A 17937-nucleotide genomic window follows, 5' to 3' on the forward strand; every position below is an offset into this window, starting at 1 on the left:
ATTCACGACTCAGTGAGTCATTTCCATGAAAAACCCAATCTCCATCAATCCAATTCCTAATCTGCACTTCTCCCCTGAAAGCTCAAAGTCATCTTGTCACCAGGCCATCTTCTAACTTGGTTTTTATTAGTTAGAAGAGAGAATGTATTTCAATTTAATCCCATTATTTGAAAAGAAGTAACACTAGCTGTCTTGTAAACTGCAATTTGTAGTTTCTCCAGAGACCATTCCCAATACTGATACAAAACCTCACCTGCGCCAGAGCTTTGCTCCGCATATTTCATTGATCCCTGGGGCTTTGGTGGTCTTGTGGGCTTTGGCCTGTGGAGTAACTTAAAACAGTTTTGGGACTGCTCTAAATTATGTCCCGCTTCAATGACTCCCAAGGGGCCATTCTGGCAACTAGGTTGCCAGGACACAGTAACACTGTGGCCACAGTCCCTCCTACTGCCAACAACCAGGACTTTGGAGCGGAGCCAGGAGCTGGAGTGTGGAGCAGCTCCGGAGCAATGGAGCTGCAGGTTTTTGCCTGGAGCTGGAGCGGTGCCGGAGCACAGCTCCAAAGCCCTGCCAACAACCCTGGCACATAACCTGTGCTTGGTTTAGGGAGAGGTTAGTGGAACAGAATCCGCTCCCTATGCCAGGAGAATTTCCCTTTGGCCAAAGAGACTGGCTTTAAGGGCATTTTGTGATGCAAAGCAGGCTTATCAGGGGCCAGAATCTGGCCCATTATTTTAACTATGTCCTATGGAGTCTAGTCGCTGGCAGTTCTCCAAACTGTTTTTGTCCTGGGTCTATCTTCAGCATATTATTGATAAACAGCTTTATATAGATTTTTATCTACAATATCTCAGGTTGAAGTATATAAATATTGTTATCCCTTTTTGACCTGAATGGCTAGTCAAAATTCTGGTCTCTGGGGATCTCCAGTTGGAAGTAGAAATTTATGGGGGAGTCTATTATTTTCTTTCATTCAATGTTGTTTATTTACAAGAAATGCACAATGTCCTGCTTCTCTGAATGCAGAAAGAACCAAAACAACAGGATAGCTTCTTTGCTTACAGTCTCAAGCTTCTTTAGCCAGTACCAGACCCAAAACCTCTCTCTCTAGCTTTTTCTAGGGTCACACATCATGCTTACAGACTCCTGGTTGGCTTTCTTGCTGCCTCTGAATCCTCTCATTTTCTTATCTGTCCCACCCCCCATAGCATTTTCCATACTGACAGACACTCTCATGGACTCTCTCTCACCCATGACTGGTCAGAACAATACTCAATGGAACCTTCCGCCCACATAGTGCTAATTTCTGGGCAGACTCTATTAGGCCTTGTTTTAGGTGAGGCCCCTGATTGGTCCTTTCCATGTATCTTAAATGAAGGGCATATTCACGCATCAGTTTTAGAAAGGTTTAATCTCAACCCATAAAAGGTTTAACCCAGATGATAACAGTACGAAATAGAACCAAATGTAGAAAATTCTTTGGTGGGGGTAGTCAGATCTATGCTGTTATCTTGCTTATTGCTTGCTTTGTCTTGTTTTCACAAAATGAAAGTTCTGTTGTAATACAGTTTGTGGAAGTTCAGATACATTTGGAAATTACCGGTACCTATTCTTTGCTTTGTGCAAATTTCTGTACGACAAGGAAAGTCATACATTCATAAGAGTTTAAGATGGAAAAGACCCATTTGATTATCAAGTCCATCCTCAATAAGGACCGGATATAGTCCCCAGGAAAGGACATCTTAATTGATATATTGATAAAAACAGATACTATATTAGATTTGAGACAAAGGCCAAGGAGAAGCAAGTCTCATGCAATACTTACTACCACAGAAAACTCTACATTCACCAAAACAAAGTTAGTTTATCATCTGGTACTGTACCAGATTATGGCTAGGAGAAACACAATGTCCTGACGTGGACCCAGAACCAGATTAACAGCCAAGGCAATACCTTGGAGGGAGGAAGTGACCTGTTCTGTATTATTTACAAATTTCTGTGTTATCTGGAAAGTCATAAGATTACATGTAGAATCTGGAGAACATTCCTACTAGGCTGTAGCAATGTTAAGGAAAATCAAATTTAGACTCTAAAGTATGTAGTGGTTCTTTAGTGTTCTCATTTGACTGATTCTTTATATATTGACAATGCCCTTATTAAAAAGAAAAAGTCATAAGCAGGAAGTTTAAAATTCCATGACTTACTGTTGTCTTCTTTCTGTAACTGAGGACATTTTCTTTTTTTGTCTGTTAAAGCAAGTGTGAACAAATCTGATTTAGAGAATTTTATTTTAAAAGTTTCTACTTTAAAAAAAATAACTTAATATAATTCAAAAGATTTTTAAATATCCAAAACATCTGTGTTCTTCTATTTGGCATGAGACTGTAACAAATTTCTCCACAGTTCTTCTGTCCAACAACTGTATGGCCAAATCCTACAGCCCTTAATTGCAGGATTAGGCCCATAATCCTGTTTCCATTCAAATTCTGTATTAAGGTAATCAGAATTCATGTATAGTTTACTGGAGAAGTGATTTATTACCAAGACCAGAGTTGCATAATAGGCCATTATCCATTATTACTTCTCCACTAATGTTTTCTTTCAGATAGTAAAACATTAAGAAAAAAAGCAAAATAAAAGATCAAGTAAACTCAGCTAATAATAGTTCAGTAAAGAGTATGGTACATACACCATCCTGTTAGCTATTTAATCTGAACAAAAATCATACATAAAATTCCTGTGTCACATGGTGAGGGAAGTAAAGCCTAACTCAATGAAACAATCAGTCATCTTTAGATCAGAGTTCCTCTAGAAAACAAAAGTGAGTGTGGGTAGAAATCATCCAGTTGTTCTGAAAGGCCTGAAGAGCAAATTAGGAGACAGGATGTACTAAATAAAGTCAAAATGTACCTTTTTTGGCATGGAGCTTTGTGAATGATTTTCTCTTTAGAAAGATAGTTAATGCAGATATGAGAACAACCGCTATTACACAGGTTGGGATGACAAATAAATTCAGAGATTTTTTTCCAACAACTGCTGTTTGTCGAGCTACAAAAAATAAATAAATAAATAAATAAATAAATATAGTTTATAAAATGATTGGACCTTACTTTCATTTACACTACAGCCTCTTTACACCACCATGGCAGAGCAAAGAGTCCCTAAAGTGGTTGGGTATAAGTTTTCACACTTACAGTAAGACTCCTTTAAGCTGCTAGAGTGGTGTAAAGGGCTCTTACTGCAAATGAGAATTAGGCCCATGACTACTACTCATGATGGCTCAGTGAATACTATTATAAATCATCTGTGCACTGACTGAAGACTAGTGGGATAGAATTCTAGAAAATGGAAGACCATGGAGATTGGAAATATACGCTGAGAGTATCATTGTACTGACAGTTAAGCAAGGGCAGCTATTCTAGAATTTAGGGGAGGAAATGCAAATATGTGACAGGGGAAGGTTGTGTATATTAACAGCAAAACTAGTCTGGGTTCAGAAAGAACTAGTAAAATGCCAAGTTTCCAAAAGCAAATACATTTGATTTGTTTTATCTCCAAAAAAATCAATACTATACTACTTACTAGGAAGGAATTTTAGAGATTGATATAATACTATATATCCTAAAATCAAAGCACATAATCAGCTTCTACAAACTCTCTGTCTCTCTCTCTCTCTCTCTCTCTCTCTCACACACACACACATATATATATTGTGGCAACCCCTATGTAAAAGTTCAAAATGAGATACGAACCTAAAGTGAAAATGTAGGAAGTTTTTTCATTCAGTTCTTTAGACCAGAATGTGCAGCTGTAGTTTTCACTAGCATTTGGCTTGAATGTCAGCATACTGGTTACATTATATAGTCCATCTGTGGTCAATGTGTAGGTGGTATTTACAGATCCGTTGACTTTAAGATTCTTCTCATTTTGCCAGAACACTTCAGCTAGAGGAAATCCTTCTGACTGGCAAGTTAAAACTAACTCCTCTTCTGCAGGTTCACTCATTATTTGTACATTTATTCTCATGTAGGATGCTGCATAAGAACAAGTTTAGTGAAATTGCTTTTAAATATGTATTAATTTTTCCACTATTCCTTCCTCTTTCTCTCTCTTTCTTTTACTGTTACCTATCTACAACTGTATCTGATGTACTACAATTTGAAATGATGGCCATTCTGCAGAAGAATACAGTATGCATTGCTCAGTCCTCCTCAGGCCTACCATGTCTATTCTTTCTTCAGTCTACTTCTTGCAGAGCCACACTAGATCACGTGCTTGTAATTCATGGATCTAGAGAAAGCTAGTGCCTAGCACAATGGAGCTCCATTCACTGATGGGGCCTGCAGGCTTTACTGGAATAAATACAACAGTGGTAATATAATAAAGAACAATTCAGGCCACCTGAGGGAAAAATAGGTGTTTGGAATGTTTGTGTAACACCAGCTTTCATCTGTGGCATTATCATTGCATGACTAGATGCTTGCAAACACAAGCCAAAAGAACACAGCTGATCCTTTAAAACTGGGATCTCCATTCTTTGCCTTTCAAAAAACCCTTCCTCTAAATGATCGCACAGGAGAGGTTTCAACTCAGAATCTCATTGACATGCTATGAGCAGCAAAAAAGGCCATGAGCCAAATTCTGTCCTCAGTTACATCAGTGTAAATTATGTTTAATATTGTTAGGCTCTTACAGATAACAGGTCCCTGGCCTGACAGGTACAAACACTTGGGCAATCCCCACTTCATCTGTTACAAGATGGTACAATTTAGAGCAGCCCTAAAGCTGCTCCAAGTTGTGCTGGGAACAAAGCAAGTTCCAGAATCCAGAAGAAAGGAAAGGTGATATAAAGCCACCTTTACTCCCCCTCTATGAGCTATCCCAAATATTGCTTAGGTATACCTGAGGACTGAGCCCAATGTCTTTGTAGAAGAGCCAGAAAGTTTTAGTGCTGATCTTGGGAAGCGGAATATTAAATTTGAGTTAATATATTATTCATGTCTTATATAGCCACTAACCTTTTACTTCCAAAGTAATGTACTTGTAATCAGCTCCTCTGTAGTCAATGAGACAGCGGTAAGACCCTGCATCCATGAGCTTTACGCTGGTGATTTGAAGCACTGAACATCCCAAATTCAATTTGTCACGTAACAATGTTGCTCTTCCCCTATAGTCTCTGTGTTGGGATTTAAGGTCTTCCTCCCCCTTTTGAAGAGTATAAACTTCTTTTGATTGTTGCTCTTTTAACCCTTTTTGCTCCCAACTGACACTTAAGTCTTTAAGATTTAACTGGCCATCCACTGGAAACCTGCATTCCATGGTCACGTTGCTTCCATATTCTGTAATGTACTGTAGCTGAGGAACTTCAACTGTGAAAAAAGCTAAGATAGACAAAACCATATGATTCCCACTGAGCAAATGTTATGACTTTTCCTTTAATTGGGTCATTGGGTCAAAATGTGTCAAAAATTGAAACATTCACAATTATTGGTTAGACTATAACTTTGCAGCCTTTTCTTTGCTATTGTTCTAATTTTTCCCCCATGAATAACTGTGAGTAAATAGCAAATCCACTTGATTCCATACTGATTTCAGAGTCCAAAATACAAAGACAGAAGAAGATACAAGCTGAGGTTCTCTGCACCTCAGAAATAACCCATGATTGTCTTTGGATGGATATTTACACAAGGGGCACTTGTCTAAAATTATTACGGTACCTTGTGTACCCTGAAGTTTCTCTAAAAGGAACATGTGGACATGCTAAGCCAATTTGTTTTATCCTTTAAACCAGTGTGACTCCAGTGCGACTCCTTTGAAATCAATAGCTTTACCCTGGATACACACATATGCAAAGGACAGCAAAATTTGTCCAATGTAAGTACACATTCCTGGAGGAATTTATAGACCAGAGGCATCACACAATGCAGCCTTCAATCATCACCGCAGTTCTGATTCTGCCACACTTACGTGGAGTAGCACCTTACTCCATGAATAGTTCCAATGAATCTTGTCAGTGGGACTTCTTGCAGAGCAAGATACAAGCTCATGTGAGAAAGGATGGCAAAACAATTCCTTTAGTTAGCTGCCAAGAGTAAATTTCATGACATTTGAGACATTCAGTCACATGAGCCTGAAATATTTATTGCTGTATACTATTTACACCTTAAAACTTTATTTGATGCATAATGTTATTTCCACTATAAAATTCAATATTTATTATGTTTTATTTTATTTGTAACATCACCTGTACAATACAGTGGCAGATTTAATGCAGTAGTGCTAGCAATCATTGATAGTGATAATCAAGAGAAATCCAGATAGCTACTCATGCATCCTCAACTTTGTGTAATTAATTAATGAAATATCAGTAGGAAAAACTTCATTTTTTTAGCAGTGTTATTGTTGCTTCACTTGTTAGTAATTGTCATCACAGAAGAATGATATAAAAGAGTCTCAAGCTATTCCTTTTTATCTATGTATCAGAGGGGTAACCGTGTTAGTCTGGAACTGTAAAAGCAGCAAAGAGTCCTGTGGCACCTTATAGACTAACAGATGTATTGGAGCATGAGCTTTCGTGGGTGAATACCCACTTCGTCAGATGCATGTAGTGGAAATTTCCAGGGGCAGGTATATATATGCAAGCAAGAAGCAGGCTAGAGATAACGAGGTTAGTTCAATGAGGGAGGATGAGGCCCTCTTCTAGCAGTTGAGGTGTGAAAACTAAGGGAGGAGAAACTGCTTTTGTAGTTGGCAAGCCATTCACAGTCTTTGTTTAATCCTGAGCTGATGGTGTTTAATCATGAGCTCAAAGAGAAACTGCTGCGCTTCAGTTCATCTGCAAATTTGACAGGGCCTCATCCTCCCTCATTGAACTAACCTCGTTATCTCTAGCCTGCTTCTTGCTTGCATATATATACCTGCCCCTGGAAATTTCCACTACATGCATCCGACAAAGTGGGTATTCACCCACGAAAGCTCATGCACCAATACGTCTGTTAGTCTATAAGGTGCCACAGAACTCTTTGCTGCTTTTTATCTATATCATTTATGATCTCATATTTACACAGAAAGTATGGTTTCAACTGCACCTTGTGGTGAAAGTGAAATAATAAATAAGAGTGAAAGAATATCTTTGTGCTGTAAATTCCATTTGCATGTCTAGAAAAAGGTAAAGTGAAGGTTTTATTCTTAGCAGTATTTAATAGATATTTTGGACTGTATTCTCCAGTTTGCTAAGACCACTTTGAACTGCTTATGTGGTAAAAAATGGCCTTATAATGTCTAAAGATAGCCAGTGAAAAATTCCTTTTGCATAATGAAACTCTCTATCTGCAGAAGGCTGATAGAGGCAACTCCAGTACCTCCTGTAGTGGTTATCCAGCTCCAGCTATGTGTGTGGTGGGTCATTCTGAGGAATAGATGTGAGAGGATGTGGGGGAGGAAGGAAGGAGAAGTGGTGGAGCAGAGTTCCACACTGCTTGATCCTCTATTGATCCTGGTAGGTGGTGGCTTTTCAACATGGCTGACAAAGGCATAACAAGATCCAATGACTGGAAGTTGACATAAGACAAATTCAGCCTTGAAATAAGACACAATTTCCTAGCTGAGAGGGTAAATGAATTTTGGAACAGCTTTCCTGAGGAGGTGATGGACTCCCATTGCTGGGAGTCTGTAAGATGAGATCTGGTTAAAAGATATGAGTTAATCCAGCTGGGAGAAATTCTATGGCCTTTGTGTGGGGGAGGTCAGGCTGGATCATCATAGTGGTCCCTTCTGGCCTTGGAACCTGTGAATCTATGTATCCCCCATTCATCACGTCCCTTCATCTGCGATGGGAAGAACAGCATTACCTCTTCATGTTCATAACACTTGCACCTCTGCATTAAGATAATGACTATAATCAAATCTCATGCTTCAGAGGGTTCAGCAGGTCTCCTGAACTGAATTTTTTTTCCCTGATGTACAATTCGGTAGATGTATTCTGGGCTTGTGTTTCTTTTCTCTTTCCACCTTCGTCTGAAGCATCAGAGATTGGCTACAGTGAAGATGGGACATCAGATGAGGAGGATCAGTGTTGTCAGGGATACAGAGAATCCTCTTTCTAGATGCCTGGCTGGTGAGTCTTGCTCACATGCTCTGGGTCCAACTGATCATAGGCACCAACTTCTGCTCACGCCGGTGGGTGCTCGACCCCCTCTCTGCCCCCGGCCCTGCACCAACTCCACCCCTGCCCCCCCTGCACCTGCCCCGCCCCCATTCCAGCTCCTTCCCCAAAGTCCCCACCCCAACTGCACCCTCTCCCTGTCCCTATTCCAACTCCTTCCCCAAATCCCCACCTTGGCCCTGCTTCTTCCCTGACTCCTCCCCTGAAAGCGCCACATTCCCACTCCTCGCCCCCCCCCTCTCCTGGAGCTTGCTAAGCCTCCAAACAACTGTTTGGCAGCAGCAAGCGCTGGGAGGTAGGTGGAGGAACAGGGATGTGGTGTGCTCAGGGGGGGAGGCGGAGATGAGGTGGGGCATGGGGAGCAGGGAGGGGAGCTTGGCTGCCGGTGGATGCAGAGCACCCACTAATTTTTCCCTGTGGATGCTCCAGCCCCGGAGCACCCATGGAGTCTGCGCCTATGCAACTGATCACTAGGTTTGGGGTTGGGAAGGAATTTCCCTCAGGTCAGGTTGGCTGGAACCTGGGTTTTTTCCACCTTCCTCTATAGCATGTAGTGTGGTATCTGGACATCTCTCACCTATTCAGTTTCTTGCCATTACAGGAACCTCAAGCACTGGTAGCACCTTAGTCACTCTGGTTTACTGCCTGCCGCCCCAAGCAAAAATAAATAAATAAATAAATAAAAAAGCCGCTTGGACTGCCGCCCAAACTGCCAAAGCAAAAATAAAAGCTGCCCGGACTGTGCAGCCCCAAGAATGGACAGAATGCTGCCCCTCAGCATGTGCTGCCCCAGGCATGTGCTTTCTCTGCTGGTGCCTGGAGCCGGCCCTGGCTGCCTGTGGCACATAGTTTAGTCTCCTGAGGACTGAAAGTCTTTGGTCTCATGAAAGTCCTAGGGCTTAACATAGGGGCATCTGGATGAAATTTAATGGTCTGTGATATACAGGAGGTCAGACTATATGCTCTGATTATCCCTTCTGGCCTTAAACTGTATGAAATGATGAAACCATCCTCAACTGTCAGTGGCAGCCATTAGAGCAGTAAAATGGCATCCTCCACACACTCAGGATTGCCGCAACTTCATCTGCTGATGGAGCGACCCCACTTAAAGCCACGACCCACACTTTGGGAACCGCTGCTCTACGGGCTGCTGCAGCAACCATGAGTACACAGGGTTCTACAGTGCTTCGTCCACACTCACATCCATAGCTATGCCTAGAGAGCAGGGGCGGCTCTAGGCACCAGCAAAGCAAGCAGGTGCTTGGGGCAGCCCATTTGCAGGGGCGGCAGCTGGCAGGGATCCAGCCTGGGAGCTGAGAACCAGCGGGGGGCCCTGGGAGCTGTAGTTCCTAGGTTAGCTCCCTGCCTATAGAGCCAGCCCTGGAGCAGGAAAAGAACTACATTTCCCAGTATTCCCTTGGCCGCTATCAACAGGAAGGGGAGGGGGAGGGAGTATGGTAGCTGAAACCTCATGCTGCAGCTTGCTGTGAATGGAGAGCTCACTGCTAGAGCAGGGTGGCACTGTGAGTGGGGAACAAGTGTGCCCAAGGAGTAGAAGGCTTTGGCCCAGATATCCCCTTCAGAAGACATCCCCAGACTGGATTAGGGATACTGGTGTGACCTCACCTTGCAGTCCCCAAAGAAAGAATTGGGTGGATTAAATGGACAGTGCCCCTCTCTATCTGAAGCCCAGCAAGGGAGGTATGTGGATCCCACTAGAATTTAAAATGAAAAGTAAGGGAGGGGAGGCTCTACTGGACCTGGGTAGCTTTAGATACAGTACCAGGCATGTAGGAGGATTTCCACTTCTGAGCCATGGAAGCAGAAATTGACTTTAGCTAATATTCAGAAAGGGAATCTAGCACCTGCCTTCCAGATTTGAACACCTCAAAATTCAGGAGTGCTCAAGCTCAATTTGGGCAGCTGTTACTTCATTTCTCCCAGATCAAATATACTGATCAACTGTAATTTGCTGTAGAAAAAGTAGGATAAAATTGAGCAAGAAATGCTTCCCAGTGGCTTTTAGGACTGGAGCTGCTATTTGCAACAGCCATTGCCCTTTTTTTTTAGTTTTATTTGTTTAAAAGGAAGACAGTGATATTGCATTGGCAAATTCCCCATAGAAACAAAGAGTGGAACAAAAGAATAATAAAGGCACCTCAACTTTTCCTCATTTATGGAGGGCAGTCTTATAATATGCATCCAGATATCTTCCAATCACACAAGCTGAAAATTGTTCTACTTTACTGCAGCTCTGTAACCATATGGGAACCAATCCTGTCTGTGTTCTGTGCACATCCAAAATTCTTGCTGAATGACCCACCCTGGGAGCAAGTTACCAGTGACCCAGGGCTGGGGTGGGAGGGTGCAGGTGGCGGGGGGGGAGAGCCCAGGGCTGGGGCGGCTGGGGGTGCGGGGGGAGGGGGCAGAGCCCAGGGCTGGGGTGGCAGGGTGGGTGTGGGTGGGGGGGCACTGGTGGGGGTGAAGGGAGCCCAGAGCTGGGGCAGCATGGGGTGCGGGGTGGGAGAGCCCAGGGCTGGGGTGGGGAGGGTGCGGGGGAGAGCCCAGGGCTGAGGTGGGGAGGGTGCAGGGGGGGGGAGAGCCCATGGCTGGGGCAACAGGGGGGGTAGGGCTGGGGTGGGGGCAGCCAAACATTTTTTTGCTTGGGGCGGCAAAAAATCTAGAGCAGCCCTGCTAGAGAGAGGAAGGATGGTCCAGTAGTTCAGATGCCAGCCTGACACTTAAGAGATGTGGGTTAAATTTCCCTCTCTAGCACTGACTTCCTGTATGACCTTGAGCAAATTGCGTAGTCTCTCTGTGCCTCAGTTCGCTACCTGTAAAATGGGGGTGCCTCTCTACCGCACAGGAGTATTGGGAGGATAAATACATTAAAGATTGAAATGCACTCAGATACTACATTGATGGGGGCCATATAAGTGTTTTAGATAGAAGCCCCTAAGCCAGGGACTATAGCTGGCTTTACCATCCAAATAGCCTCTATATTGGAGATATTCTTCAGTGGGTAGAGGCATAAAGGGATATTAGGACAACATAGATCTGGGTCCAAAGATTTATTTTCCCTAGCCCATTCCTTATATGGACAGCTAGCCTATTCCTTGACTTGTCTCTAGTCCCTAACTGTGTTTTCTTATGTATTTGTATAACATCTGGTACATTGGACCTCAATCCTGAGTGGGGCCTTTGATGTTACCACAAATCAAATATTTAATAATTACTAACAGTTTACTATCAAAGGGGTAGCTGTGTTAGTCTGGATCTGTAAAAAGAGTCCTGTGGCACCTTAAAGACTAACAGATGTATTGGAGCATAAGCTTTCATGGGTGAATGCCCACTTCGTCAGACACATGCGTGGGCATTTACCCACAAAAGCTTATGCTCCAATACATCTGTTAGTCTTTAAGGTGCCACAGGATTCTTTGTTGCTCTTAACAGTTTAATAATAGGATTGGATTTATTTGAGGCCTTTGTTTTTATTTTGTTTATTTCTCTCTTATCCAATTAAAGTCATTTAGTTTCACTGAATATGCAAGAGTGAGTTATTGTGTAGCTAGAAGCCTAATAATTTTCGGATGATGAGGATTGGATGATTTAGGTGCTCAGCTGCCATGGTGATGGAGGTGTCATATGAAGTAAATAGATTAGATAAATAGATTAGATAGAGAGGAAAAAACAAATGGATCAGTGGATATGGATGAAGGAAAATGTCTCTGTTAAGAAAATGGCCATTTATGGAAAAATTGATGGGTGCCACTTGGAGGGAAACACCCAAGATTTTTAAAAGTCACTAGTGATTGTGGATGTTTCAGTTTTTGGATGCCCCATATGAGATTTCTTAAAGGAGCCTGATTTTTGGAAGTGCTGAGCACCTACACTTTGAAACTCTGCCCCCTACAACAGTGGTGTAGCCAGGATGGGATACTTGGGTGGGCCCCAACTTTGGGGGGTGGGCAATGACAGGGGAGGGGGGCCAGGAGGGATCAGAGCTGCTTTCCCCCTATCCTCTCCAGCCGGCCTTGCAGGGGGCAATGGACACACTGGCCTGGGGCCCCCAAGGGCCCCGTCATGCACCCAGGGAGTGGGGTTGGGGCACTGGGGCATGCAGGCAGGCAAGCCCCCGTGCCCCAACTCCGCTCCCCGGCTGGAGTCCTGGATGGGTGGAGCGGGGTAAGCCCTCAACCTGACTCCCTGGCTGGAACGCCGGGCAGGCAGGCGCGGAGCGGGGCAAGCGCTGGGGCTGGAGCAGAGCTAAGACTATGGTGGTGGGCCTGGGTGCTAAATGGGTGGGCTGCAGCCCATCCAGGCCCACCCGTGGCTACATCTCTGCCCTACAAGCCTCCTCCATTTGGACGCTCAAAACAGAGCTCCCAAAAATCACTAGTCACTTTTGCAAATCTTGGTGAAGACTTTGAAATGCACGTATAAAGGCTGTAGCTGTATTCTTATGCCAGTTATATTGATGAAAGTTAAAAGAGAAGATCTCTCACCTCTTATCAAGTAGAGCTGCACTTCCAATATCAGGATTGACAGGATTCTGAACATTTTCTCAGAGGAGTCTAAAACACAACAATATTAGCAACTTAAATTTTCCCAACTGCCAAACTCCTTTACCATAAAGTTATTAAAAGTTAACCCACTTTCCAGGTTCTTAAAAGTCAGAAAATATAAATAGGACCTTACATGCTGACTGAATCAAGCGACTTTCTGGGTTATAAAGACACAGGCACATGCTGTATATTGTGGTACACTAAATTCTGACGCTGAAAACAAGGAAATCACTTTTAGAGATCCGCATCTGAGCCTTTATGATTTCAAGAGTCCAAAGGGGACTTATCGACACCAGATACTTTCCAGGATTATTTCTTACAGTAACTACAATAACCTCGCTTTGAAACTGTACCCATTAATATTATAAGCAACTGAAGATGAATTTTCATAGTCAGTAAAGCTTTGTACATATATAAACATACTTCCCAAACTCCCATAGCTGAGGGAGTCTGGCATGCTTTGTGGCTTGATAGTAGAACAGCCCTGACTTTGTCTCCTCTCCACCCCAGTCACCCTTTTAGTGGAATTTTCACATGAGCCCTCTGTGCTCATAGCCGGTATGTGTTTTAGGTCTCAGTGTAGGACACACAAAGGGAAAGGGAGGCCTCCTTCTATCTTCTCTCCCACTCACCCATGCAAAGGCCAGGGACAGTCTGGCCTTTAGTCTGGTCAAAAGAGGTTAGATTTTTCATGAAGGGACTTTCAGGAGTGGAAAGCTTATTCTGTTCTCTCTGCATGGAGTCGTGATACATTATGTGCCACAAAGTACCATACTGTATTGACAGACAGCCCATAAATAATGCATCTGAAAGGAATAAATCCAGTTTTATTGTGGGCAGCCTTTTGTGCCATTGATTATTAACAAAGAGACTATTCTTTGTACTTTTTTCAGACACACAAGTAAACAAAAGAAAAAGCAATGGAATGAAATAGTCTTAAATATGCCAGAGCTAGTGAGGTAGGAAAATAAGGAGCAGATTTTATTTTTATAAAATCAAGCAGACACAGAGACACAACCAATAAAGCAAACAAAATAGACCCAGAAATAAACATAAGGAAATAAAGAGCGCAAGGAGAAATTTTTGAACTCACCAGAACAATATGAGTGTTAGAATTTTAGTTCCTCAGTTTTTGGTGCCCTACTTGAGCACTATGATCCTGCAGCTCCTTCAGCCTTCACTGCAAGTTGTGAATTCTCAGCATCTTAGACTTAGATATTTGATTATCTGTCCTCTGTCTATTTTGCTGGGTATGTACTTGGGGAATTATTTTTTCCATAACCAAAACCTCTCATTTTTTTGAACCATTCCTCATTGGTTGGGCTATTTTTCTTTTTAAAGTCTAAGATGCTGGGCTTCCTAGTGGAAATGGTCACACAAAAGGAAATGAAGAATTAATTTCTCATCTGCTAGTAGTAGGTCAGCTATTTCCACTAGGAAGCCCTAGGAGGATTACCAAAGAATCATTTGGTAATAAATATCCAATGGTTTGTGATATTTGGTTATTGGATTATTTGCAATGGGTGTCATTGGTGACCAAAAACCTTTTTTTTTTCTTAAAAAATCAATGGACAAAGAGAAACATGATATATAACGTATTTGGATTTCAGTAAAACATTTAACAGATCTTACTCTAAAAAATAATTCAAATACGGAGAGGGTATGAATAAGGCTGTGAGTCTGTCACGGAGGTCATGGAAGTCACGGATTCCATGACTTTCCATGACCTCCATGATTTCTGCAGCGGCTGGTGCTGGCTCAGGATGGGGTGGGGGGCTCCCCAGCTCCCACTGGCATGGCCCTGCAGCTCCTAGGTAGCAGAGGGGCCAGGGGGCTCCACACTGCCCACGGTCCATGCCCCCGCAGCTCCCATTGCCTGCGGTTCCTGGCCAATGGGAGCTGTGCAGCCAGCACTTGTGGCAGGAGCAGTGCGTGTAGCCCCCTGGCTCCTCTGCCACCTAGGAGCTGCAGGGACATGTGGAGATGGGTAGGGTGCCCCTCTCACCCTGCCAACCATCCCCCCCAGCACCACCGGGGGACCCGGGCAGCAGGCCATGGGCCACGCCCCTCCCCAGCACCAGCGGGGGTCCTGGGCCACCTCCCCCAGCACTCACAGGACCCTGACTGCCCCCCCAATCACCCACGGCCCCCTCCCAAAGTTTTAGTTAGGGGTATATAGTATAAGTCATAGACAGCTCACGGGCCGTGAATTTTTGTTTACTGCCCATGACCTGTCCATGACTTTTACTAAAAATGCCCATGACTAAAACGTAGTCTTAGGTATGAACAATGTTACTTTTGATATTGGAAGGGGGCATGCAGTGAGGAGCAGCAGAGACTGGTGTAATGGCAAGTCTTATTTAACATCTCCATAATCTTAAATGGGAGGGGAAATAACACATTAATCATATTCACTACTACACAGATGTTGACAAATTAGAAGGAGTTCCAAGAAGAGTAACAAAACGGTTCATGGTTCAAGAGGGAACCACTAAATGAGGAAAGACTACAAGAATTAAATCCATGTAGATTGACTAAGCAAGAAGTATTTAAATTGTATAACCAAGGATGGGGAGAAAAGTTACCAGGGTGGTAAAAGAAGGCATCCTCATAGCTAGGAGCAATCAAATGAAGAGACTCCCAAGAGAAGTGGTGGAAGCCCTGTCACTTGGAACTTTAATATAAATTGTCTCACTGATACCTTCTGCTCGTCCCCCCAACCCTCCAAATGTATCTGTTGTCTCTACTCTTGCATTTAGATTGTAAGCTGTTTGGGACAGGGACTGTCTTTTTGTTTTACATATTTACTATGCCTTGAACGATAGGGCTCCAATTTCTGCCTGGGGCCTCTGCGGGCTACCATAATCATTGTTATTGTCATCACTGGAGTAGATAAAATAAAATAAAAAGGTACTATAGGGAACATGGAAATAAAATTGAAGGTAGAAAACTAAATGCTGATTTAAAAAGCCTTTAGTACTCAGTGCATAACTCATTGTCATGGGATGCCATTGAGGCAAAGAACTTAAAGACAAAAAGGAACTGGACATTTATATGGAATACAAGAACATCCACAATTGTAACAGTTAATGCAAAAAAATGGGAAGTGATAGACATGTCATGCTTTAGAGCTTACAGCAATCTGTTGCACATCTGCCTGCTGTGGAATGATTACATCTTCCTCTGAAGTGTGTGGTGCTGCCCACATTTGGAGATAGGAACTGGACAATGAGTCTGATACAGTCTGGCAATTTCTATGTTCCTAATTCTGCATTGGCTTGTGATGTACTTCATGATCTAATAAGTCCAATTTCTATTATTAACTTTCATACTCTATGATTCAGTGTCTATCAGAAATGATGACAGTTTAAAAAATAGGCTGGATAAATAGAAGACCTCAGTATGGGACCATATGAACAGCAGTGAGGGAGATCATCCCTAGAATACCATAGACAATCTGGGCACCAGATTACAGGAAAGTTATTGAAGCACCAGAAAAAAGTATAGACGGAAGCAATGAAAATGATAAGGATCTTGAGTGGCATAATTACAAGGAGAGTTTAGGGACTTTAGGTGCATTGTATTAATTGGAAAAGAGATTAGGGAACGTGACTGAGTTCTTAAATGTTCTGAGAAGTGTAGAGTCATTGGATGTCACAAAACTATTCAAGATAGTAATAGGCTAGTAATCTCAAACACAAGAAGAAATACTTTTCTGCCAACTTTACGCACCTTATCTCTTTCTAGTCTTCTCTAACCTTGCCATTCCTGCTGTTTTTAGCACCAGCTTCCCCTTTGCCCCTTCCCAGAATTTCTCCACTGTTGGTGAAAGACCCTTCACCTCCACAGCTCTTGCATCGACAGACTTTCTACCTCATCAGTTGTCAATGCATCTCTGTTCAAATCTCATATTTTCTCCCTCTGTTATTAGCCTTATGATTGCAAGCTTTGCTGTGTTCTGTGCCATATCATACGCTGTCAGACATTCTGCAGTATAAAGTCGTTTGTAAAATACACAGTACTCCATAAAGTGTTTTGACATACAGTTTCAGTGAAAGAGGCTGTACAAAATAAAATTTTATTGTACTGAGCTGGAGTTGAGAGTAACTAATGTGTGAGAGACTATCAGCAGCAGTCAGACACTGACACCTGAGGTTATTAAAAGAAGGGTTAGATGAGGACGGAAGGCTTAATTTTCAGAGATGATGAGCACCCACAGCATTCATTCACTTCCCCTGGAATTTTGAATATGCAGCACGTTTGAAAACCAGGACCCTACAGCCTGAGCCTGCTTAGTGCCCTTAACTCTCTGAAGTTAGCAAGAAAGAAAAGTAATTCTTTTCTAAGGAGTTTTTTCCTTAGAAGGTACATGCCAGGACCCAGTTTTTCCTGCTGTCCCTTTTGTAACAGAACTCAACTAAATCTGCTTCATCAATATAACATTCATTGGGTCCCACAAACCAAAAGGAAGGGGAAATTCCAGGGCAGTTATGATATTTAGGCAACAACTTATACATTTTATTAGTTGCTTTGAAGCACCACTTCCCATTTTTTCCTCTCAGTAAATCATAGTTGGTTAAAACAGTTGTTTGAATGTTAACACAGTGCATTCACCTCAGCAAACATACTGGGAGGACTTAGGTACCAAGTTCTGATCCAGATCTGGGTCCAAACTTCCCAAAGTTTGGGGGCATTCAGATCTGGGGTTTGGTCTCAAGCCCATCTCAACTGTCTAGCATAGACCTGACGATAGTTCAATGGATGGAGGGTCAGGAAACCTAGGATGTAATCCTGGCTTCATTGAAGTCAGTGGCAAAATGCCCATTGACTTCAATGGTGCCAGAATTCCATCTCTAGTTTGTGTTTCCAGCTCTCCCACTCACTCACGCTGAGACCTTGGGCAACTGAGTTTACCATTGTGCCTCAGTTCCCCAACATTTTGTGAGCACAATAGCCCGGTATTGATTTGACATAATTATCAATCTGATTTCACTGGGACTGCCTTCTTTTCCCTTCCCCCTGGTAAAAAGGCTCACCTATCAAAGTGAAATTTTGGAGGAGCGGGAAGGTTCTGGCATTTCAGAGGGATGTGTTTGAGACTTTTCCATATCACAAGCCAGTCAGCTCAAAGCTCTTCTGCTGACCCATGCCTAGTCCCATAGTTTCATCTCCAGGATACTATGTCCCCCAACTTATGGACAACTCTGG

The 17937-nt window shown here is 42.9% G+C and overlaps 1 protein-coding gene across 6 annotated transcripts in view; it reads right to left on the reverse strand.

The window, feature by feature from the left end:
• Window positions 1–17937, reverse strand: part of LOC120408002 (programmed cell death 1 ligand 2-like) — a 36602-nt gene that overhangs the window by 7429 nt on the left and 11236 nt on the right. For 3 of the 6 annotated variants that reach the window (XM_039544452.1, XM_039544453.1, XM_039544451.1), the window contains exons 2-6: window positions 12670–12738; window positions 5019–5381; window positions 3753–4034; window positions 2911–3048; window positions 2205–2246 (exon numbers count right to left, since the gene is read on the reverse strand). In XM_039544452.1, coding sequence (XP_039400386.1) covers window positions 2205–2246; window positions 2911–3048; window positions 3753–4034; window positions 5019–5381; window positions 12670–12724 — 880 coding nt within the window. In that variant the 5' untranslated portion in view covers window positions 12725–12738. Of the gene's footprint in view, window positions 1–2204; window positions 2247–2910; window positions 3049–3752; window positions 4035–5018; window positions 5382–12669; window positions 12739–12862; window positions 13033–13361; window positions 13438–13822; window positions 14089–17937 lie in introns of those variants that run through there. The other 3 variants (XM_039544449.1, XM_039544454.1, XM_039544450.1) reach the window with 3 other exon arrangements.

Source organism: Mauremys reevesii, linkage group 6, assembly GCF_016161935.1.
Source record: "Mauremys reevesii isolate NIE-2019 linkage group 6, ASM1616193v1, whole genome shotgun sequence".
In the NCBI taxonomy this organism is placed as follows: domain Eukaryota; kingdom Metazoa; phylum Chordata; order Testudines; family Geoemydidae; genus Mauremys; species Mauremys reevesii.